This window comes from Plecotus auritus (assembly GCF_963455305.1).
Source record: "Plecotus auritus genome assembly, chromosome: 5".
Taxonomy (NCBI): Eukaryota; Metazoa; Chordata; class Mammalia; order Chiroptera; family Vespertilionidae; genus Plecotus; species Plecotus auritus.
The window spans coordinates 176696423-176721700 of NC_137776.1; the positions used below are offsets into that span (position 1 = coordinate 176696423).

Consider the following 25278-nt stretch of genomic DNA (forward strand, 5'->3'; position numbering starts at 1 on the left):
TAAAAGTGTAATATGCAAATCGACCAAAGGTAGAACGCTCAATGCAGAAGCTGCCCACTGGTGGTCAGTGCGCTCCCACAGGGGAGCGCCACTCAGCCAGAAGCTGGGCTCATGGCTGGTGAGGCCAGCAGCTGTGTCAGGAGCCTCTCCTGCCTCCACTGCAGGTGGGCAGTAAGGAGTGAGGGGTCCCGGACTGCGGGAGGGATGTCTCACTGCTGGCAGGCGGACAGCCCCCAAGGAGTCTCGGACTGCAAGAGGGCGCAGGCTGGGCTGACAGACCCCCTACCCCTCCCCGCCTAGTGTACAAATCTTGTGCACCGGGCCTCTAGTAAGGTATGAAAGAAGATTCTGATGATAGAGCTGGTTATACATAAATGAAAAAAAGATGCTGACCTCAAAATACATTGCCAAAGTAAAAAAAGAAAAATACTGTCTTACAGCCCTAGCCAGAGGATAAAGCATCGGCCTGCGGACTGAAGGGTCCCAGGTTCGATTCCAGTCAAGGACACATGCCTGGGTTGCGGGCTCGATCCCCAGAAAGGGGCGTGCAGGGGGCAGCCAGTCAATAATTCTCTCTCATCATTGATGTTTCGATCTCTCTCTCCATCTCCCTTCCTCTCTGAAATCAATAAAAAAATATTTTAAAAAATATTGTCTTACAAATCTTGAATGTGGTTTTCTACAATACTTGTGACAAAACATATTTTGTGATTGATAAGTATATATATATTACCAAAAACTGTCAGGTCCAATGAGCAAGATATGGAAGAATAGCCCTGGCTGGTGTGGCTCAGTTAGTAGGAGCGTCATCCTATACCAAAAGGTGGTGGGTTTGATTCCCTGTCAGGGCACGTACCCAGGTTATGGGAGGGATCCCCTACCGGAGCATGTACAGGAGGCAACCAATCCATCTTTCTCTCTCTCACATTAGTGTTTCTCTCCTCATCTCCCTCTCCCTTCTTTTCTCTCTAGAATCAATGAGAAACATGTCCTAAGGTGAGGATTAAAAATAAAATAAAAACATCTTTTAGAAGACTAAAAGAATATTAACATCTAATAATTCTAAATTGAAAAACTGCAAAATATAAATTTCTATTATTGATATTATAGTGTGAGAAAAATTGTATTTGTATATGATTAAAAGGCACATGGGAAAAATAACAGTTAAGTTTTCCTTTCTTATTCCTAAGATCCAAATGTTCGTTCCATAATTTTTAGTAAAATAAAATATTTAGCCCTAACCAGTTTGGCTCAGTGGATAGAGCGTTGGCCTGAGGACTCAAGGGTCCCAGGTTTGATTCCGGTCGAGGGCATGTACCTTGGTTGCGGGCACATACCCAGTAGGGAGTGTGCAGGAGGCAGCTGATCGATGTTTCTCACTCTCTATAAAATAGTATCAAAACTATGCTGTCCTCTAATTAAAATCTTTAGATTCCTAACTTGAACATTCTACAGTTCACAAATTTTCTGTATCTTCTAATACTAAACTTATGTAAGTCTGACAAAGGCTCTTTGGTGAACAAGAAATCTAGGTATTTAGGGCAATTAAACAGCCAATGGTTTATTTCATAAAAATGTTTATCAACCCAAATATATTAGTTCCACAGAAATGAGATGTTTAAAAATGAAGTCAGATTTAGGACAGAAAGGTCTATAACTCATTCTCCAATATCCTCACATCCAAATGAATTTTATTAGCCTTTATTGTGCTTTTATGTTCACAAAAACTTAAGGTTTTAAAAATATCTTGTAAAAATAGATAGGGCTTGCTATGTAAAAAGCTCCCTATACAAACTTTTCCTCAAATAGCTCTAATGAAATGTATCTAATATACAGTGCCACACCTATTAATGCCATCAATCTTAAAACCAGTCAGTTGGCTTTCAACTTTAGGAATGAGCACTAAGTAGGTGAATACATCACTCCTTGAAACTACATAACATTTTTAATGTTCAGCTTACCAGGCTGCAGAATTATACAAGGAAAAGCCCTCTGAGGAAGAATAAATTGTATCTTAAATCTACGATTGAGAGCCCTAATTTAGTTAATAACTTGAACTGATAAAATATTTATCAAAACAAGACACTGCATCTATTTTTTTTTCATAACTTCAACCTATTTGGAAATGCTAATTCAGGGGGTCAGGGTATCAAAGGCCAGTGAATAATATAAAACTAGTAGCAAAATACTCATTCCTTATAGTTTTCCAAGATCATCCCCAAATGCTTTAAAGTTAGTGCGTGCGTGCGTGTGTCTGTGTGTGTGTGTGGGGGGGGGCATTGTTTGAACATAAAAATTGTATCTTCCACATTTTTACCTATTAGCTTTAAAGTGTTTCAAACTATTCCAGAATATACTTGATAGTAGTATGTTATACTATCCCATATATATTTCTAGGTCTACAAACACCAGATGCTTTAATATTATTCAAGTTTAATTTCTAGAAGAAATTAAATGTATACCTTTAAAAGACAGATTGTGCCAAAATTTTGACAGTAACTCTGCAAATTTTCCTTCTGCTGTGTGTCCAATTCTAACTTTCTAACAGAAAAATTATGAACTAAATTTTCCTTATTTAATATTATAAGGAATGGCTTGATTTTTAAAAAATGTTTTTCTTCAGTACCATTAACAATGAATTCTAGATTCCTCAATAAAGATAAATACAAAATAAAAATTTACCTAAAACAGAGTTCATGTTGTTCACTAAAACATTTAATTAATAATGACAAAACAGACCTTTCATTTATTTAAAAGGCACTTTGTAAACATTTACCTAGAATATATTTTTATAATTATAAAAAGTAATAAATAGCCTATTGTCTTTATAATTTAACAATGGCAAGCTAAGAAAATTGTGTAAAATTTCTAGATTTATATTAATACATTCCATAGTAGCTTATTTGAATCTATGGAAACCTAAATTACTAATAACATTTATAGTTAATATTGATGTATCCATTCTAAAAATGCTACCAAAATATATCAAATTGAGGTAAAATGGATTAAAAAGCTCACAACTCTAGATATGCAAAGGGACAACTTAAGAAAAACATTCTAATTAAGTTTTTTGTATTTAACTAACTTTAGTTATTAGTTACTAAACTTGAAGATGAGTAAAATGATAAAGCATAGGAGAAACATTACAGGTGGAACCTTAAACACATTTTTACTCAAGTAATTTTTAAGACTGTAAGTCTCATATGATGCAAATTATAAACTGTTTTAAAAGCAAACTGCATACCAGCTAAGTACTTTCATTTTCTCATAACAGACAGCCATGATATTGTGCAGCTAGTTTATGACTATGATATCTGATTTTAAAATGCCAGAATAAAGTTTATGCCTCTTTCACTATTGTATAAATATATATATATTATTTTATAAAGATATAAAATTAGGGCTCAGGTCTGTTAATTAAAACACTCATTGTTTTCATTCTAGTTTACCCATGTGAAGAATTTAAGCTACTGAAATGGACTTTTAACGGTATTTAAAACCTTTAAAATAATTACTTTTGGACTTAAAAATAGTATTTAAAGCATCATAAGTACAATTTAGATCTTAACCTACAAAACAAACAAAACCAATTAAAACTAAGCATTCAAACATCAAAAGGACTGGAGCAAAAGGAACAGAATTACCATTTTATAGACTGCTATGTAACTTTAGTATAAGTTAGGAAAGATTTTTGACTCAAGTTTTACTTCAGCCCACTATGGGCTTGAACTAGATTTTTTATTAAATATGAGTTTTTTAACTTTCAGTGTCTTCCAAAAGAACAGTAATGAAATTTATTTTAATTAATATAACCAATAAAGTTTTGCTTCTATAGTGATGACTAAACTTGAAATTTTTCATTTTCATGTCTTTTAATTCAGATAATTTATTTATTGGAAGAGATCCTCTAGAATAGCACTGTCCAATAGAAATAATGCAAGCCACAAGTAATTTAAAATTTTCTAGCAGTCATATTAAGAAAGGAAAAAACAGGTAAAATTAATTTTAATATCTTTTCTTTAACCTAATTTATACAAGGTATCATTTTAACGTGTAATCAATGTAAAAATTAGTGAGATATTTTGAATTCTTTTTTGTTGTTGTTGTACTAAATTTTCAAAATCTGGTGTGCATTTTACACTTTCAGCACACACATCTCAATTCACACCTGCCATATTTCAAGTGCTCAACTGCTACATGTGACTACTAGCTAGTATTGGACAATGCAATTCTCTTTAAAATTAAAAATAATACTCAAAAGTAAATTTTACTCAGAATTTGAGGTGAAAGTCACACCTACACTTAAGAAGGTTTTCATAAAATTAGAAAACCCTGAGGATTATTAAAGATATAACTTACAATAAAGACTGGGTGCAAAACATTATTTTTAATTTTCAGCTAGTTTTATTTGACCACATGCTTCCTTTTTCCAACAGTAGAAAGTGAAACTTCAACTCAGTCCAAAACAATATGCAAGTACTTATCATAAAACCTTGTAAGTTTATTTAGCATTCTTAGATCTTACATACAATATAGAAGTTCTATTTTTTGAATATAAAATAGAACTTCTTTCAAACTAAAAGACATAGCAGGAAGTGAATTAATGAAAACATGAACAACAACGAAAAAAGAAAACATGAACAAAGGACATGAAGTATTCTTGCATGTCAGGTTAACACAACAGTAATCACAGATCAGGAGTAACTCAAAGGATTCACTAATCAACACGACAGCAATCAAATGCTCAAATAGGAGCCAGTTTGAATTACAACATCTGCTTTTGGAATATATGTTTAACATTGTTTTTCTAGCAAATTTCCAAACTCCACAACTCTTAAAACAAGAATCTCCGACCAAAACGGCAATGTGGAAAAAATGGTTTCTATTTCTTCAAGAATTGAATGTGGAAGCAAACAGACAAGGGATGTTATGTTAGAACAGTGGTGTCGCTCTTTAGACAGATAAAAGAAGGTAATGAGGGGAGAACTCTTCTTAATGTTTCAAGAAGCCTTAACTAAATTTGTATATTTAACTATAACAAGGCTCCACAGGCTAACTAAAACATTTGTTTCTTTGCTTTTGGGAAATTATAGTAATTTAGTATAGCAACATTAGCTTTCTCAGGTGAATCAAAAGTTCCTACTGGAACTTCTAAGTTTGACTAATACAAAAATGGAAAGGATTCCTTAAGCACTTTATTTGGGATACAAAGTCCTAATCGCAGCGGGTGGGAAAGTAGGAATGAAAAAGAAAGGACCTGGGTAAATGGAGAGTAGGAATTAAAAGGGAACGTACGTGGTTATAAAAAACAAAAACAAAAAACAAACCGGTAGGGAATCACGAGATTAGATCTACTTTATGTCAGTGATTACTTGAGACTATTTTGGTGTCAAGGTTCTACCTGCTGGTATCTTAAAACTCTTTTGTGATTAGAAAGATGTAATTGACAGCTACCCTCATCTCCTTTCTGAAAGCTAAGGACACAGAAAAGTAGATCTGCATCTGAGAAACAAAGATGCTTTCTACCATTCTTCTAAGATGGTGGAAGAGTCTCCCCTTAAGAGGCTTCCCCAAGAAGGAAAATTGAAAGAGGGGAAGAAGAAAGCCGTAGCAGAATTCCCTGGCTCCGGTTCATGCCAGTGCTCCGTCACATCCACTGTGCAACCACTCTGGGCCGGCCTTCTCCCTCCCAGGAGGTTAAGCCCTCCCAGGGCATTGTTTGGCCAGGGTCCCTATTTACTACCCAGATCGCCTCCACCATCCCTGCATTAGGATCTTGGGAAGCCCCAGGACGGAAAGCTAGGAGAGTTCTTGGTTTCGAGAACCTCCCCCAAAGCCCCTCTTACTAACTGGTGTAGAAAGGGAAGGGGAGCCTGGCCTTTGCTTGGGAGGATTCCTTAGGGGTCAGAGGCGTCCCCTCCGCAGGAGCCGAAGGGAGGTGGCCATTTGCGCCAGGCCTCGGTATTGAAAAAGCCCGACCAAGGCCAGGGGCCTCCTTGATCTCCGGACTCCCGGGTGGGGTGTCAGGTGCGGCCCTCAGTTTCCAACCCTCCGTGCACCCACAACGACAGAGTACAGGCCCCGGGCTAAGATAGGTCTCCCGCCCAATCGATCGCCGGGGACCAGGGACCCGGACTGGGGCCCGAGCCGCATCGTGCCCGCCCCCGCCCTACCTGTGGGGGCCCGGGCGGGGTCGCTAAGGGCCGCTCCCGGGAGCCCCGCGGCGGCGCGGCTCGGCGACAGAGGCGCCTCGTCTCGCCGGGGCAGAGCTCGGCGGCGGTTTCACGACCTCAAACTCCATCGGGAGCTACAGGGACAGCCCCGTTGGCGGCGGCGGAGGCCGCGACGGGGCCTCCTCCTCCTCCCTCCACCTCCTCCTCCACCACCGCCTCTTCACCATGGAGGCGGACCTGGAGGGATCCAGACCTAACTCTCGCGAGAAGATACTCCCCACATCACGCGAGATCACGCAAAACCAGGAGTAAGGGCGGTGGAAGGAAAGCGTAGTAGCTCCAGCCACCTGGACCGCGTATTAGCTTCCCTGTGGTGGAGCCGAACCACCCCCATCACGTGACTAGGGAAAACTGGAATACCGTGGGAGGTGCTGTTAGGATGCCTAGGCAAGCTGAAGGGGTTTATGGGAAACTCCCAGCACATTCATCGGCTCCTTGAGCCAGCCTCTTGGACATTGGTTTGCGCCAGTCTGCCTGCCCTCATGATATTAGTGAAAATCGTGATATTCATTTAACTTAATCTGATGCATCTGTATTACAATCTTATCACTCTTCCACATTCAGATGTTGACCCATCCCTCAGTCCCTCTAGGTACCAACCAATCTCCCTGATTAAAAAAAGAAAAGAAAAAGATAGCATTTGTTTGGCAGGCAATAACACACACCTCTTTATTAATGAGAAAATTGTTTCTCAGAATCTGGCAGACATCAAAATTCAAGCACAAATTTTGGCACTAATAACTCCATAAATATTTGCTGCAGGATTTTTCACAGTAAACTGCAAGGTATAAATTATTCTCAGTTTTTATATCGGAAGAAATAGGCTTGGAATAGGGACACGGGGATTAATATTTATGGACAACTTTACCATGTGCCAGGTCCTGTGTTAATAAATTTTTTTTAATATATTTTATTGATATTTTACAGAGAGGAAGGGAGAGGGACAGAGAGCTAGAAACATCGATGAGAGAGAAACATCGATCAGCTGCCTCCTGCACACCTCCCACTGGGGATGTGCCCGCAACCAAGGTACATGCCCCTGACCGGAATCGAACCCGGGACCCTTGAGTGCGCAGGCCGATGCTCCATCCACTGAGCCAAACCGGTTTCGGCCTGTGTTAATAAAATTTTCATTTTTACTTTTATTTATATTTCATTTACTCATAAAAATAATCCTAAAAGGCAGATACTATGTATTCTGTTCCTGATTAGAAACTGAAAAACTCAGGTTAAGAAAAGGCCATGAATTGCAATTAAGCTCAAGGCACTTTCCAATATGAAACCAGATATCCAACAAAATAAGCTATGGAAGTAGCCGAAACCGGTTTGGCTCAGTGGATAGAGCGTCGGCCTGCGGACTGAAGGGTCCTGGGTTCAATTCTGGTCAAGGGCATGTACCTTGGTTGCGGGCACATCCCCAGTGGGGGGTGTGCAGGAGGCAGCTGATCGATGTTTCTCTCTCATCGATGTTTCTCTCTCATCGATGTTTCTAGCTCTCTATCCCTCTCCCTTCCTCTCTGTAAAATATCAATAAAATATATTTTTAAAAAAATAATCTATGGAAGTAAACCCACCATGAATTAGAAGACATCTGGAAAAATAGTTTATAAACTATAATGACCTTAATAATAAATATGGTTATTAATGCCTGGAAGACCAAAAAAATACCAATTTTTAAAAATTCAGTGGCCACCCAAAGACTGTTCTCCCATACATTTTTATCCTTTTCATACTCTTCTATTTTTGAAATATAAGCCAATCCTAGAGGTCCCCAACAATGGTTCATTTGATTCAGTTTTCCATTCAACTAGATAGTGATGGTTGTGTGTTTATGTTTTCCATTTTACTGGACAGTTGTACATGATGATCTGATAAGATTTTTCAAAGGTGGCCTGACCACTCACTATATTTAAAATTACAATCAGAATTTCCCTTCCCTAGCACTCCCTACTTTATTTTCTCCAATTCCATTTCCAAAATCTGACATACATTAATTTTACTTGTTTACAAATTTTGTCTCCCTCCACTAGAATTTAAGTTTCATGAGAGCAGGGATTTTTGTTGGTATACCTAACTTCTAGATATTGTAAGCACTCCGTAAATATTTGTTGAATGAATGAATAAATAGCCAGGAGAAATAGTTTCCTTCTTCAAAATTCATAGATGTACACAAAACACAAAGCTCTCCATTCCCATCTCCAGTTTATTATTTCTTATGTAAACATATATGATAGTTACATCCAAGGAAAAAGGGAAAGGATTTTCTCTTATACCAAAGTAACAACTACCTTTCCAAGATCTTTTACTCAAAAATGCAGTAAATGAAGAGGCTTAAGACAAACATTTTGCATTTTCCCCATCATATAGAAAAACAACCAAAAGTGAATGTTTAAATGAATAAATTCAACACTTTACTTTGTCATGCCTGCATTTAAAAAAAAATTTCATTGTCCTGAAATTGTTTAAGCACATCATGCAAACAGACATTCACCTAGAAATGTTTTGAGATCACCCTGTGCTAAATGGACAGGAATAAATAAATAAATAACCATCACTTTCACAAAACACCCCTTCCCCACAGGCAAAAATCTCAAAGTGCTTACAAAAAATTTCACAAGAATCTTACAAGGCACACATAAAACTTAAACATAGTTCAACCATAATTCTTTTTTAATATCAAAGATAAGTAATTCATAAAAAACAACAGCAAAAAAGTTTACTATTTGTTCACCCACCCCATCTGCATCACTCCCCAACTAAATTTTATCCTAGAAAGCAAAAAATAAGAAAAAGTATTTCAAACACAAACTATTTCTGATAGAAGAATGTCTACAAATAGCCAATCATAGATCAAATGGGAAAGAAAATTAAGCACGGCACTATCATGTTCTCCAATGGAAGAAAAACACTATTTGCTTTAGAAAAATTCTGTCTCTGAAGGAGTGCGCAAATAGCAACATTCATAAAGACACCAAACTCTCTTTTGGCTTCCCCTCTTCTCTGTTCTTAGGAACTCTGGAAGATTTAAATATAAAATCACAGAATTTTAGACCTGGCAATGATATTACAAATGATCAAGATCAAAGTTATTATTTTGAGTATAAATTTAAGAGAAGCTCAAGAAGAGGTTACCTGTCCAATAATACTAAATGGTGACCCGAGGGGTCATGAAGTTGACTTTCTTATCAAATATGAGAACTAGATTCTTTAAAGTCTCTCTCAGAGTTAAAATTCTATAGAAAATATATTTTTCACAAGTATCACAAAAAGGATAATTAACATTTATAACAATCAACATGTGATTCATCACAAAATTCTTATAAATGGTACAAAGTATATTACATATTAAAATATGGAAGGGCTTCAACAGATACTAAATATAGCAGAAATGCTACATAAAGCTGAGGTGAGTAGAAGAGGAATAGAACATCTTGAAAGTAAGATGCATCCAGTCAGGCTTCTTTACTACAAGTGGTTCCTGTCTTTTAGAAGATATGATTTGCCCTGCAATATATTTTAATCTGCTTTATGACATGGAAGTTTTGTGTTACATATAGACAAGGATATTGGAGAGCAATGGCTCATAACACAATCTGAAATATTACTGTAAGTAAAATAACCATATGGTCATGGTTTTGCTTTTGGCACATTTCTGGAAATATAGCATAAAACTCTAAAGATGGCTAAGCTTTTTGTCAACATAGAGTAAATACAAATTGCATTAATGTTAATGACTATTAATAATTAAGAGAACAGTAATAGATACCCATGTTTAAACTGTTCATCTAGTGATAACAAGAAAATTACTATGTATTGACAATTCAGAAAGAAAAGGGAATGGACTACTGACACACACAAAATGGATGAATCTCAAAGGGCATGATGCTAGTTAAAAGAAGCATCTCAAAAGAGCTCATACTATGATTCCATTTATGACATTCCAGAAAAGGCAAGATATACTGATGAAGAACTGTTGGCAGGGTTTACCGTTAGGAGGAGGAACTAGCTACAAAAGGGCAGCATAAAGGAGTTTGGCGGGGGGGTGGGGGGGTGTGATAGAATGTTCTGTATCTTGATTACAGACGTGGTTGCATAAATCTATACATGTGTTAAAATTCATGAAACTATGTATCAAAAACAAATCATTTAGCAGAGGGGATCACTGTTCGAGAAAGGAAATGAGCAATAAGAAGGAGCTAGATATGGGAAGTGTTCCTCTGTCTGATGACTTCAGAGATGTCTGCTACAAGTGTTTTGAGCATACCATTCCTATTACTTAGATACAAAATTGACAAAGGTCAACTTTACTATATGTTAATTAAAAGATAAAAGGGTCGCCCAGTCGACATGGCTCAGTGTTTGTCGACCTATGAACCAGGAGGTCACGGTTCGATTTCCAGTCAGGGCACATGCCTGGGTTGTGGGCTCGATCCCCAGTATGGGACATGCAGGAGGCAGCTGATCGATGACTCTCTCTCATCATTGGTGTTTTTATCTCTCTCTCCCTCTCCATTCCTCTCTGAAATCAATAAAAATATATTGAACAACAAAAAAGGTGAAACAAATACAAAAAAAAAAAAAAAAGCTGGGATTTCTAAAAGTAATTTTTTAGAGCTTCAAGCCAATGGTATTTTACTGGCCACAAAATTATTAGATGCCACTGCATTAAATAAAATCAAGACATTTGGGCCTATTAAATAATTTATAAAATATGTGTACTAACAAACCATGGAAATAGTATTTTAAGAAATGTATAAGGAAATTCTGCTATTCCCAAGTGAGTATGAATTGTGTTCTTTTACATTTTATAACAACAGGTACCTTGGTGTTTAGTTTGCAATCCAAAAGCAGTAGGTTAAAAAATTTACTAGTCCTATCTGATTTTAAAGTGACTAATAATGGATAATAGGGTATTTTAAAATTTATCTTTCCATTATCTTAATTTGTTAAAGTTATTACATGGCTAGATTATTTTATACTTCCATCAACTACATATTCAAAATCTGAATATGGATATTCTGCTGGACCCACTGTTATTAGAATCAATAATATTTAAGAGAAGAACAATATATCTCTAGGTATACAACTGGGACTTATATAACACAAGATGTGAGATAGCATTCCATCAGCCTGATGTCTCCCACACTTTGGAACTCTTGTTATAAGTTCAGAAAGAATGTGTAGGCAGATCAAAAATAAGACCCAAAGATGAAGAGGAAAACAATATTACAAATGCTGCATTTCTAAAGAAAGACTTGCCTAACATAGCTTCCATAGCAAGGTGTGATTCTACTTATAATAGATTTTGTTTGTTGAGATCATGAATAGGTATTTTTTCACTACTGCTCCGGCCATGCACAGAGGTTACATGCTTTTTGAGGGCAGATTTGTGCTTGAAATCCATGTCACAACACTGGCATTTGTATGGCCGATCCCCACTATGTATGTTCAAGTGGTCCTGCAATGTGCTTTTAGCAGTAAATGTCTTCAAGCACACAGTACACTGAAAGGGCCTTATGCCCATGTGCCCTCGAATGTGCCGGTTGAGATTTTTTTTCTGTGTAAATGTTTTCCCACACTGTAAGCACAAGAACAGTTTATGCATCTTAAGGTGGCGCAGATAGTTTTCAACATGAAGAAATCCTCGTGGACACCTGGGGCACTGGTGCCTCAGTGAATAAACATCTTCCAGGTTCTGAATCTCATTTGCTGTTCCATGACTTCCTTCAATATTCCCACAAAATGAGCCCTGATCTTGATTCCCAGGAACTTCTGCCACTCTGCTCTCAACTGTAGAATTGATCAGTGAATGCTGTGTTTCAGAGAAATACATGCTTGCTTTTGAAGAGGTACAAGGCTGTGAAAACTGCTCATTTTCTACACCATCGGTACTTATAGATTCCACACGGAGGATACAAATTTCATTGTCTTTAAAACCTATATCAACTGAAGACAGCTCTGGTGACTTCATTTCCTGTCTCTCTGATGTCAAGCTCTCTACTGTAGACTGCAACACATTGCTTTCCTCTTCTTTAACGTGGAAATCTATGTTTACAGGACTATCTTCTGAAATTTCAATGATCTCACAGTCTTTATCTATATCTTCCTCATTCTTCACATCTGAGTTAGAGGATTGACACAGGTCGGTATGTTGATTGTTGTTTTTCATAGAAAGATCAATTTCCAGGTATCCTGACAAAGCTTCTGTACACTTTTCCACAATGTGAACCATCTGAAGGTAACTAGCAGCAGTCAAGTATTTCAAAAGCTCTTTCCTTTTCACTTCAAGTGCTCCAGTATAGCAAGAGAGCAACAATTTTCTGCCAACTTCTGCACTCTGCAAGATGGTAATTCTGACATGTTTTGACTGTGTGAGCAAAAACTGATCTCTCATGAAAGTGGAGCAAGCAGCTAATATCACCTTGTGCCCCTGGAACTCGGTGTCATTAATATAAATGGATACATCACAAAATAAATTCTGCTGTCTCAAGAGATTCATTTTCTGCAAGACTGCATCTCCTTGCTGTTCAAACTGGAAGTGCAGAACATCAGACTCCGCAGCCATGGTCAAAATCTAAGCAAAATAGAATATAAACATTGATGTAAGGATAGGAAATGCTTTCCTACACTGTGCTAGTAAAAACAAAATTTTAAAATCCCAAACCCGAATTGGGCAAAAGAATACTCACTCAAATTTTAATATGGGTGCTAAGAATAAATTCCAGAAAATTAAATCTCAAAATCCAGAAAAGTTAAAATGCATTTCTCTCTGATCTCGTGGCACATTTTTCATATTTTTATTACAGCACTTATATTGAGTTGTACTTATCAGTTTCTATGTTTTTCTCCTTGGCTAAATTTATGTGTCTTGTATTGTTAATGCCCACTATTAAATGGATTTAAGTCTCCCAAATTAGAAACCTTAATGTAATCTCCAAACTTTAGACTCCCCATCAGAACTGCAGGACTTTATTCTGTTCACCTGGACCACTGCCATATCTTCCAAAAGTTCTCCTTGAAACCGGCCTCTTATATTCCAAACTACCCTCCTGAGTGCCATCAAAATTGACATCTTTTAAAACTTTTCTTTTTTTCCTCTCTCTCCAGCTGTCCTCTACCTACGGGGCAGCCTAACCTTCTTAGCAAATTAAAGGTCACTCATGATTTGGCCCTAAGCACCTTTATAGCTTTATCTTTCCTCTACTCTTTTTCATGGAAGTTTCTTTGATAGATTTTCACCATTGCCCAGGCAAGAAGACCCCCGAATGCACGTTTGCACAAGTTACGCTCGCGCTTCCAGTTACTTTTTCCAGCTAGCGATTTAGCTCCTTTCAGGTCTAAATCAAGTAAGACTTTCTAGACTCCTCTTGTCTCCCCCTTAAGAGTCGGTTGCTTCCAGAGCATCACGAAACAGTGCTTCGTTCAACCGAGTTCCTGCAGCGAACGCTGGGGACCGGTACAGAGCAGGAAGAGCTTAGGGAACATCTGTGGAATTGAACCTGGATTCCCAGGGGCCGGGAAGATCCGCCAGCTTGCCACAGGTCTTCCTGAGCCAAGCCTGACAGGATCAAGGCCCCGTCGGCCAGGTGGTTGCAGGACCAGTCCAGCCACTGCCGGGCAGCACCCAGCTGCCCTCCTCCTCCTCGTCGGGCTTCCCCACCTATCGAGTCTCCCTGGCGCTCACTCACCCACTTCGAACACCAGAACCGACGTTTCCGCAGCAAAGGGCCCAGACCGGAAGGTGGACTTAGTCTGAAAGGAAACACATCCGGTGTCAACCACCTTTATCCCTCAGGGGGCGGGCTGAGCATCCCGGAAGAACATTCAGAGACATCCTCCCTTCCTACTCCCCCACACCCTGCGGAGTGACGGAAAGACGCCCAATTCCTGCAAATCCCATTTCTCCGGTCCCTGTATCAGTACGGGAGCCAATTCCCCTTCTGAGTTCTCCCCAACCTCCGATTCGCAGGAGGCTTGTGAAGTTGGGGTACAGTGCGTCCATCAGAATACCCAGCGCCGGGACCACAGGGAGGCCCTCGCGGATTATTATGGCCAGTTCCTCTCCTTTTACTGGGCCATCTACAATTTAAAAGGTGGCGGAGGAAAGGAGAGGAGACTGCCATGGGATCAGTATTCGAGATTGCCTAGCAGCTGCTAGCTAATGCCCAGTAGGATCTGGCCCCAACCTCTGGATCTCTCTTTACCGCTTCCTTCTCACCTTCACCCCCTCCCCTTCCCACTCTCTCCCCACGTTTCTGGGCAAACCCAAGCCTCTCATCTAAACTTTCCTCCCTCATGCCCAATTCCGCCTCCCATTTACCCTTCAAAATCCCATCATCCTTAAAGTCACCAGGAACTGCCTTGAATTAGCTGGCTCTTAGTTGGGAGCCTGTCAAGCCAACCCTTTGGCTGCCTTCATTATTGCAATTATCATTCCAGTATTGAAATCTGCGTCCCATCTAAACAGAGGTATTTAGGGCAGTGCCTTACTGATCTTCACATTCCCCAAGGCTAGCACTGAGCAGGCATCCAAGTATTTGCCAAATGAAGGAATTTCTGAGCCAGTTCTTAAAAGCAGTTGCTTTACCCCTTAGTCAACAGGCTCTCATTTAAGTAACTGACCCTAGAAACAATTTCTGGTTAACCCATATTTGGTTCTGAAGCCAACCAAGCTCAGCATATTTTATGAATATGTGTTTTAAAGAATAGGAATGAAGAAAGCATTCCTGTATTCAAATTTAAGCAATTGAAAAGGAAAGGAGGGGAGAAAAAATAAACCACTCACACCAGAGCTTTAATTGTCACACTTTTATTAAGGAAACTTCCCCATAATAAGTGAAGAGGTAGTTCATAGTATGTCTAACATACAACAGGTTTAGAACAGCTATTCACCAGCTGAAATAAAATGTTCTAGGTTGTTGTTTTTTTAGGACAGTATTTAAAAGTAGTGACACTGGTCACCCTCCACTTACAGATTTTCTAAAAAAGAAACTAAAACAAATTAAAACCACATCTGATTTACCTCAGAGCTGCTTCGGTTTGGAGTTTGTCTTTAAAATTAAATAATAAATAAATAACTGTGATACAGTATCTTTTTTAAACCAACTCTGGTAAAGAGTGTTCTCCCCTTTTTAGTTTTCCTGGGGATCCATAAAATACAAATGCTGAATAACAAAGGTTTTTAAAAATCTTCCTCTATAAAACTTACTTGATATCAATAACTTGACCACTTTGCAATACAATCTAAGAAACATGTATAAACAAAGAAGGAGAAAAGTAAAATCCCACCAAAATTAAGAAAATGTCTCACAGGAATAGAACACCTCCCCAGCCAAGAGGTTTGCAGTACAAAAGGTGAGAACTGTAGCTTTTACAGGTACAAACCCATCTAGATGCTGATTTTAAGTGATCAAAAAAAGCAAGGCAGTTTCCTTTATTACTCCTAGTATAAAATCAAATTGATAATCTTAGCTCCCTAAGACTACACGAAACTGTAAGATCTGTGAGAGCAGGGGTCATTGCAATCTTACCTTCATATCCTCATCATCTAGCATAGCGCCTGGCAACAGTAGGTGCTCAATAAATATTTCTTGAATGAACAGATGAACCCAGAAATAGTCTCCAACCAAAGAGACCAATCTATTTTGAACCCATGACTTTTAGTCTTCAAACCAGTAACAAAAACAGGACATGAATATAAACAAAGGAAGCATTCCAACGTGAAATTTCCATGATAAAATGATGTTCAAAGGAAAGAGTGAATTGTTGGTTAACATGGTAATGTCTCACTGTTGCACAGAATTGGTACTCTGCCTGGGTCATATAAAAATTGGAATGCTTGGCAGCATCATTAGACCATATAATGAGTGACCTTAGGCATAAGATACCTATTAGTCTTCTCACTCAATTTTATTCTCATTTTAAATCTTTTAACAAAAGGTAGAAATAATACCTCAAGTCAGATTCACATGTAAATGTATCAAATTATAACAACTTTAAGAATTCCCTGACTACTCAAGTTAAACCTAATTTATGGTTTATCTGTATATGCACTTCATAGCTCAAACATGAAAACAAAATCCTGATGGAAATTAAATGAACACTGTTTCCAGACAAAATCAGTTTCACATTTAGATCTTTCTCACATTTATTCTTACTTGTCCTTTCCCTCCCTAATACCCAGCAAATCAGTCACTTGATTGGGAAGAACGTAATATTTATTCTAACTAAAAAATAACTAACAAAAATAAATCCTTCTGTGATATTTTGTTTGCAAAATCCAGGCTGTCTTAGAAAGCCAACAGGGATTCACAAAGGTGAGTTTTTTTGCTAACATATTATTGATTATGTACTAAATCTTTTAAAGCCAAGGGGTAGTGAGAAAAAAATGAGGAGACATTAGCTCATATTTAGTCACTTGTCTTATTTGGCCAACCTAAAAAAAAAAAGGTGGAGTAAGTTATCTCTAAGGATTCTAACACTTCTATTTCCTATGTCTAACTCATGGGTCAGAAACTAATAAGACTCAAAATTTTATTTCTGGACTACAACACACAGTTGTTCTGTTTCACCACACTGGAAAATCAACTTTGTATTAGTGATCTATCAAACATAGCAAGGTGGAGCTCTAGGAATATCTGAATGCAAAAGCCTGGTTGCTCATTCCTCGACCCCCTTTTTTCATCCATTTTAGAAATTAAGGTACATGAGAAAATGAGAATTCAGAGACTCTTAGAGTACACTGAACAAAACTCTGAAGCCCAAACACCTTTCTGATGGCTAAACACCTCTCTGATAGCTAACCTCTAAAGCAGAGTCCAAAGACTGACTCCTAAATAGCTTCTTTTTAGAGAAACTGTTATACTTTAGCACATTTTAAGCGTGCTTGGAGCATCCTGACTTAAAAAGCACCAACAAATAATTTACACATGAACAATAAGCATTTGGCTTCTTTTGAGGAAGACGTCTCATGTTAAATTGTAGTACAAATGTACTTCTATCCTTTGCTGGTTATGCTCCTCATGGTGATACCTAACTATGCCTGCAGGTGTTGCCGGGAAGATTGTACTCTGGTCTATGTGAACAATTCAGTGACATAAAGTTGGGTCATAATGCTGTTGAAAAGAGTGAACAACTTAAAATACTTCTTTATAGCCAGTTCCAAGAAAAGTACAAATGGTAGGGAGTCATTCATTCATCTGACCAGACATAGATGAATTATAAATAGGCAACCAGAAGTTCTATCACATATTCAGGCCAATAGCAATATCACTTTATAGCTTAGCCTATTTTCTGCCAAAGAAAAATATTCTTCACTTCTCTTAGCATAGCATCCATTAGTGGATTGCAGGTGATGTTATTAACTTGTTGGTACCTTCAGAATGTGTCCAGTGAAAAGCCTAAAATGTGTCAGTCTAAAACGTAAGTCAATGTTAGGTAGACAAATGGAATACTCCTTGGGAAAGGAAGACAGGCATCACAAGATAATTCAAAACAGAAAATGGGAGAGGGCAAAAGGAAGGCTAGACCACTCCAAGTGGTAAGTTGCCTGGTCTGTTAGTACTTTGATTCACTCTACAACCTGCACAGAGACTTTGGAGAAGTCAAACTAGCAAAATCTCTCCTAAAAAAAACTCATAGACTATTGCCACATTTTCAGTCATTTCTAGTTTTGAGCATAAAGCCCCTATTCAATTCACACAAGTACTATCATTTCTTAAGTTCAGGACAGCTTGGGCCAGTTTACCTGCATCCAGGACCTGTGTTGCATCAGGCTGTGGCTGACACCCTTTAGAGTCTGTAACTGTTGTACATGCAAAAGAATCAAAATCCACTGTGAGGTCTTGCACATTTCTCTCATTGGCATTATCAAAGCTGTTTTTGCCATGCAGCTGTTTAAGGTGTTTCCTCAAAACTGGCTTATGTGCAAAAACCATGTCACAATAGTTACACTTATGGGGCTTATCTCCACTGTGAAGGTTAAGATGATCCTGTAAGGAACACTTCTGAGAAAAGGTTTTCCCACAGATCTTACACTGGAAAGGTTTAATGCCGGCATGCACACGCATGTGTCGATGAAGGTTGCCTTTCTGAGTAAAAGTCTTGCCGCAGAGTAGACACATAAAGAGTTTGTGCATTTTTAAGTGGTTGGCGTAGTTCTCCAGGTGACGGAACACCCTGGTACACTTTGGGCATTGATGATGCCACTGTAGGCCTTTGTCTACACCTCGAATATTAGGCCCAAAGACATCTTTTGAGGCCAAGACGATGTTATCACTGCCTGTGTAAGAGAGGGCATAATTGTGGAGATGGTTTTGTTCTATTTCACTTACTCTGTTTTCCACAGTTGAATTTATCAGGGAGTGCTGGGGCTCTGATGAATGTAAAGCAGTGGGTTCAGAAGAAATAAACTGGTTCTGATCTTTTTTACTTCTAACCTCTGATACATCCCCAATAGATTCTACCTTAACAATCTGAATATCACTGTCCTCCATATCCATACTGTCTTCAGATGGATGAATACAAGGTGAGTCCTGCTTTGGGGAGCCTCTGGCATCTCCCTGCTGTTCTTTTGACTGGGGAGAAGCACTCTGTGGTTCACATCCCTCTTTACTATCCATTGGTTGTTTTGGCTTTATAAACTTCCACAAGGCCTGTGTGCACCGTTCTACAATGTGGCTCATCTGAAGAAAACTCGCAGCAGTCAAGTAATTTACCAGTTCCATCTCAGGGAATTCCAGCACACCACTATAACAGGATAAGAGCAATTGTCTCCCCACTTCGGAACTCTGTAATATGGAGATTTTCACCTCTCTGGAATCATTCAGTAAAAACTGGTCTCTTAAGAAGGGGGAACCTGCAGCAAACACAATTTTATGCCCCTGTACCTCAATATCATCTATGAGAACTGTAACATCACAAAATTTATTCTCTTCTCTTAATTTGTTCATTTTTTGTAACATTGAATCTCCATAATTTTCAAACTTGAAGTGAAGGAGATCTGATCTTTCAGACATTTTGGCAGACCTAAAGAACAGAAATGTAAAAAGGATGAATTTAAGAAAATTCAAACAATGAAGAAACCTGAATTTTCTTTCCAAAACCAAATCTGTGTTATCATATCTGTTTGTATGTATCCAAATGAAATTTGCCTTGAAAGAGGAAACAGTATAACAGCTTTCAAAGGCTGCTGAAAATTACTCCTTGTCAACAACATCAGTGTCAACTGCACCTAAGGAGTGGACTTGTATCAGTATGAATAGCTTGGCATTCATTCAACTTTTAAAGATACAGGAATAGTACTCGAGTTACTCCATGAGCATTTTTTTTTCCTTCTCAAATGATAATTCTTTCAGGTTTCAAAAAGAAACGAAAACATCCCAACAAGTAATAATGACGTAACTATTTTCTTTTGCATGACACTGTGAAGCTACTTCTTTAAAGACAAAACACTGCTCTTTTGCTTTGTATTTTAAAGAATTGCAGTGACATTGCTTGCCCCATTCCTGGGTAAACCGTCTTCTATTTACAAGGATGTGTATTTATTCATACAAGTATTTCTACAATAAAATGAAAGTTACAGACCTAAAGGGATAATGTTTATCCTGTGCAGTGGACAAATCTAATTCTCTAATTCTCTCTTGAGAAACATTTCTTGATATAGAAAGAAAATAAAATATCTGATATAGAAAAAAACATAAGCCACGTGGTGGGAATTTGAGTAAGAGTAAATATATAATTAATCTTTACTAGATTCTGGTCTTTCTCCTTTGCCCAAATTTATATATCATTATTCATCAACTGGACAACTAGAACTGACTCATACATGTTCCTTGGCTTCCTGGTTCTATTCCTTTTAATCCAACTCCTACACCACCACGTGACATCTTTAGAAAACACAGATTTGATTATATTCAACCCCTACCTAAAGTCCTGTGACTGCCCATTGTCTTGTGGATCAAGACTAACCTCTTAAGTATAAACTGATTAAATAAACTAATAATTAAGATAAACACTGGCATACACATTCAACTATGGAGAAGGTGTCTTTGCCAAAACTCTCTGCATATTTGTCCCTTTATAGAGCAATTCCTTTGGGAAAAGTCCCCATATTCTGATTCCATACTCTCCAAATAATTTCCTAGTAACTTGACTTCCTGTGTGTATCTCTAAAAGGAAGGATGCATTAGCTATGCCACCAGCCATTGTAAAAATAATAAACTGGCATTCTCTGTCTATATACCAGTCTCCTGTGAGATCAGTAGAGTACCAGCTGTACCTTGAGAAATAGCTCTATAATTTCAGTCCATCAATAAATTCACCTTGAATTTTGAACATTCATCAACTCTGTAGTTGAGAATCATATAAGACAACCAGCTGCTCTTGGCCACAACTGGATCCTAAAGCCCAATCTTTATAATTTTATCTTCTATAACACTGACCTGCAAAGGTTCATAGAACACCAGCTCCTGAAGGCAGAGTCTAAGTCTTTTTTAAAAAATATACTTTATTGATTTTTTTCACAGAGAGGAAAAGAGAGGGATAGAGAGTTAGAAACATTGATGAGAAACATCGGTCAGCTGCCTCCTGCACACCCCCTACTGGGGATGTGCCTGCAACCAAGGTACATGCCCTTGACTGGAATTGAACCTGGGACCCTGCAGTCTGCAGGTCGACGCTCTATCCACTGGGCCAAACCGGTTAGGGCAAGAGTCTAAGTCTTATATTGCTCAGTGACTGGTGCATGATAGCACTCTACTGACTCCAAGTCTTAGCACAGTTATTTCTTTAGCCTAGAACACTGCTCCTAGACAATTCTGACTTCTTTATTTCCCTGACCCTTTAGACTAACAGTTTCTCTACTGAACTCATTGCTTGGTACTTCTATCATAACACTAAAAATCATTTGTTAAGTACTTGTTCCTTCCCCTCCAAACTGCAAGCTTCATGGCATTAGACAGAAACATCTCCATCCTATCAACAGGCTAATGTTGGGAACATCCACCTTCTAAAGCCAAACACTTTTTCCTTTCGCTTCAAATTATACTTATTGCAGCCACATTACTGGTCAGACCCTCTTCTGTTCAAACTGGTGTGTTCTCCTGCCACCTAATACTGTATAGAACATACAGCAGTGCTCAGTTTGTGTTTGTTAAACCTATAAGGATTTGTTTGGCAGTGGTAAGGAAGAATTACAGAAGCATTACAGGTCTGAGGCCATGAGAGCTTAGGAAGGAATGAAAATGGGAATACGGAGCAAAGAAAAATAACAAAAGATATTTCATAAAACTTGGTAATTTACTGGACAGAGAATGAAAAAAGGAATGTGTAAAGGGTCTAAGTGTACAAGTTCAGCTAAATGAAACTGTCATTGAAAGAAAGGTGATATTTAGGAGGGAGAACTGGTATGGTACAGGTATATATATATATATATATATATATATATATATATATATTTTATTGATTTTTTACAGAGAGGAAGGGAGAGGGATGGAGAGCCAGAAACATCGATGAGAGAGAAACATCGATCAGCTGCCTCCTGCACACTCCCTTCTGGGTATGTGCCTGCAACCAAGGTACATGCCCTTGACCGGAATCGAACCTGGGACCCTTGAGTCCGCAGGCCGATGCTCTATCCACTGACCCAAACCGGCCAGGGCTGGTACAGGTATATTAACAAAAATATACATAAGATGTAAAGAAGCAAATATTGCATCAGAGAAAATATGGTGAATATCAGATAAAAAGGAATAAATCTAGGAGATCCAGGAAATATATCAGTAAAGAAGCAGCAAAACTGTATTATCACTGGTCAGTGTTAGCAAATACAGTAGCTTAATATATTCATTCTGGAAAGAGTGAATGTCCCAATTGAAAAACAGAATTTTAAAAATGGCTATTGTTTCAAGCAACCAAACAAAAGGGGCATTCATTTTTAGAGTTTAGCTTGTCCTTAATCCACCCTCTGGTCAGTATTTTCCCACTCACACCCCAAAATGAGCATTAACTGCTTCCATCTGTAGTGTGACAGTACTCACAATACTTTATTTAGATAACTATCCTCAAGGATCATTGTTCCTTGTAGCTCCGAAGATGAGGAGCTGGAAGTTTCCTTTACTTACTCCTATCTATCAGTCTCAATAAACTTACCAAGAGGCGCAGCCAAAGAGGTATTCAGGAAAGTGCTTGCATTGAATAAAAAAGACGTTTTATTCTGTTTAAGAAGTTCAATAATATGTGTCAGCCTACTCTATTGTTTCCCTTTGATAAACTCTTATTTCCAGGCCACAGTTTATCCCTTAATTGTTTCCTGTCACTAGTTTCTCTTTCCAATAGACTGTTAATTATTTGAGGGCAAAGATCAACTGCTACTTTTTTACACAGATCATTCAACAAAACACAGCAGAATAATAAACTCTTAATGTTCCCTATGAAATTATTATTCAGTGCTCTGGGGAAAATTTCTTACGAGGGATTATTTCTAAAATACTTTTGACAATATAAAACTAAGTTTTAAACAAGCCTTTTTTTTTTTTTTACTTTTTAAAAATGACAAAATGAAAGGAAATAATTGTGTTTCAACTGGCTTAATTTTATTTAAGAATTAAGAATTAGAGGAATGGTATTTAATCTTTACCGAAACCTTGCTAATTTTACAGAAACCTTGCTATATACCAGGTATAGGCTAAGTGCTTTACCAATATCGACCCATTTAATCCTCAAAAAGGTAGGTATTATTATTACCCCCACCTTACATATGAGGAAACTCAAGCTTAGAGAAAATAAATAACTTCCTCAACTTAAGAGAGGTAGAAAGTGTTAAATATTAGAGTGGAACTTGTGCCCAAGCTTCGTGATGCCAAAATGTGTCAAACAACTAGGCCCGCTGAAGTTTTATAGGTATAATGTTAACTGTGGAACTGTTCAGATTTCCCTCCTCATATTCATTCAGCTGGATGCTTATGCTTTATATGCTTTTGTGTATTTAGTTCAATGAAAGGCTTATGTTTAAAAACAAAAAGTACAACCTTAAAGTCAAATCTGTGTCAAGTCTAGAAGACTTTAATAGTAAGTGATTTATGTATTAGTCTTATCCCTGATTGTATTTTATGCCCTTACCCTTGTTTTATCTTGCTTTCTCATCTATTTTAACTGTTATTTTTCCATCTTTGTGTATTTATCTTTTTAGACTGAAACAATTCAATTTGCAAATAAAACAGAGAATAAAAATTACAAATATATTTGATTTATGGAGTCCCCAATTGTAGTTAACATTTAAGTATAGTAATTATTCATAATTTTCATAAAAATCTTATAATTCTAGATTATGGCAGAGCTTCTAGTAACTAGAAGAAATAACTGAGCAGGTAGAATTGGTCACCACATCCTGTTGATTCTTTCCTCAGAATGATTTCAAAATTCTCTCTATTCTTTTTTTAATATATATTTTTATTGATTTCAGAGAGGTAGGGAGAGAGAGAAACATAAATGATGAGAGAGAATCATTGATCAGCTGTCTCCTGGACGCCCCCAAGTGGGGACAGAGCCCGCAACCTGGGCATCAGACCTGACCGGGAATCAAACCATGATCTCCTGGTTCATAGGTTGATGTTCAACCACTGAGCCATACCGGCCAGCTCTCTCTCTCTTTCTCTCTCTCTTATTATTATCATTGCCATAGTTCTGGTCCTAATCATCTATTGCTTAGATTACTTCAATTAAATCTGAATTCTACCTAGTTTCCATTAGCAAGTTTTGAATGACCTATTTCTCAAATATCAATGTAATTCTCACTTAAGATCACTTTTGCTTTGTTTATATTTACATAATTTTTTCTTAATTATGTCCATGTAACAAATGTGTCAATTGATTTGAAAATTTCCCTTTGTTCAAATGTGTAACCAGAAAAGATCAGTGAATAAGTATTCCAAGTTAGACAATGTTCACTGGTATGCTCTGAGCAGTGAGAAAATACCCAAGTTTCTTATCTCAAATGCCTCTAACAACTACTGATAAGGAAAACTTTTCTATCTGTACAATAATCCCCAAGCTGTATGTCAGTCTGTTTCCTCATCTACCTCATAAAAGTGTCTTTATCTTTCAACTTAGCACTCAGAACTATTTGGAAATCTTTCTTTATCTCACTAACACTATATGTCATTCTTTAAAGATGTTGTGATATACCACAGCCTTTCTCTCTATAAACCTCAATCCTTTTCTTCTTTTGGGTAACTGTCGTAACACTACATTCTCCAAGTTTTCACACTTTTGTGTTTTTCCCCCCTTATTATTGTACATAACATATACAGAAATACATCATTTCTGGAAAAATTTTGAACATTATAGATAAAGTAAAAGTCCCCTTTCCCAACTACCTTTCACTCAGTACTCAGTTTGTTCTAAGTTTGGTCCTTAATGACTCTCCTTCTCCCCATTTAAATATTTTAGTTGATTTATTTTAAAGAGAGGAAGGGAGGGAGGGAGAGATTTGTTGTTCCACTTATTTATGCGTTCATTGATTGATTCTTCTATGTGCCCTGACCTGACCAGAGATGGAACCCATGACCTTGGCATTCCATGATGCTCTAACCAACTAAGCTACCTGGCCAGGACCCCTTCCCCATTTTAAAAACAACACTTCTGTATGCCTACCCACAGAAAATAAAAAATTATGTTTCTTAGACATAAACTGTACATATTGTTTGCAACTTTCTTTTCTCATTTATTGTTTTTGAGACCTATATATGATGAATAATTATAGACCTAGTTCATTTTTTTTAAACTGTTGTATAGAAGTGGGTAAGTTACTTAACTACTGGCTTTAGGTTTCCACCAGTCTTTTGCAAGGATTCACGAAAGTATAACAGTAAATATAACCTTCACAGGTTAGTCCTTGATTTCTTCCTGTGTTTTATTTTTTTCAAGGCTTACTTCCTCAGAAAGCCTGTCTGGTTTCTCAATGTTTTATTACAGTCTCTATTTTAAAAATTCCTAAATCCTCACCCTCAAAGACCAACTTTAACCAAACTTAACCTCAGTTGAAACT

At 37.7% G+C, this 25278-nt stretch overlaps 3 protein-coding genes across 5 annotated transcripts in view; all 3 read right to left on the minus strand.

Annotated features, from left to right (window-relative positions):
• Positions 1-6400, minus strand: part of RC3H2 (ring finger and CCCH-type domains 2) — a 40988-nt gene extending 34588 nt beyond the window's left edge. For all 3 annotated transcript variants that reach the window (XM_080668117.1, XM_080668116.1, XM_080668118.1), the window contains exon 1: positions 6174-6400. The gene's annotated coding sequence lies outside the window, so the exon portion shown is untranslated. The remainder of the gene's footprint in view (positions 1-6173) is intronic.
• A 2019-nt stretch (positions 6401-8419) lies between these two features.
• ZBTB6 (zinc finger and BTB domain containing 6) lies at positions 8420-13976 on the minus strand. Its single transcript, XM_080670122.1, has 2 exons — positions 13922-13976; positions 8420-12807 (listed from the first exon to the last, which is right to left on the minus strand). The coding sequence occupies exon 2, from the start codon at positions 12796-12798 to the stop codon at positions 11527-11529; it is 1272 nt and encodes a 423-aa protein (XP_080526248.1). The 5' UTR covers positions 12799-12807; positions 13922-13976; the 3' UTR covers positions 8420-11526.
• A 1059-nt stretch (positions 13977-15035) lies between these two features.
• Positions 15036-20620, minus strand: ZBTB26 (zinc finger and BTB domain containing 26). Its single transcript, XM_080668684.1, has one exon. The coding sequence runs from the start codon at positions 19247-19249 to the stop codon at positions 17924-17926; it is 1326 nt and encodes a 441-aa protein (XP_080524810.1). The 5' UTR covers positions 19250-20620; the 3' UTR covers positions 15036-17923.
• Positions 20621-25278: the final 4658 nt, after the last annotated feature.

What these genes read in the sequence shown, in the direction of transcription:
- ZBTB6 (XM_080670122.1), bottom strand. Translation starts at nt 12,798, where the DNA reads ATGGCTGCGGAGTCTGATGTTCTGCACTTCCAGTTTGAACAGCAAGGA.
- ZBTB26 (XM_080668684.1), bottom strand. Translation starts at nt 19,249, where the DNA reads ATGTCTGAAAGATCAGATCTCCTTCACTTCAAGTTTGAAAATTATGGA.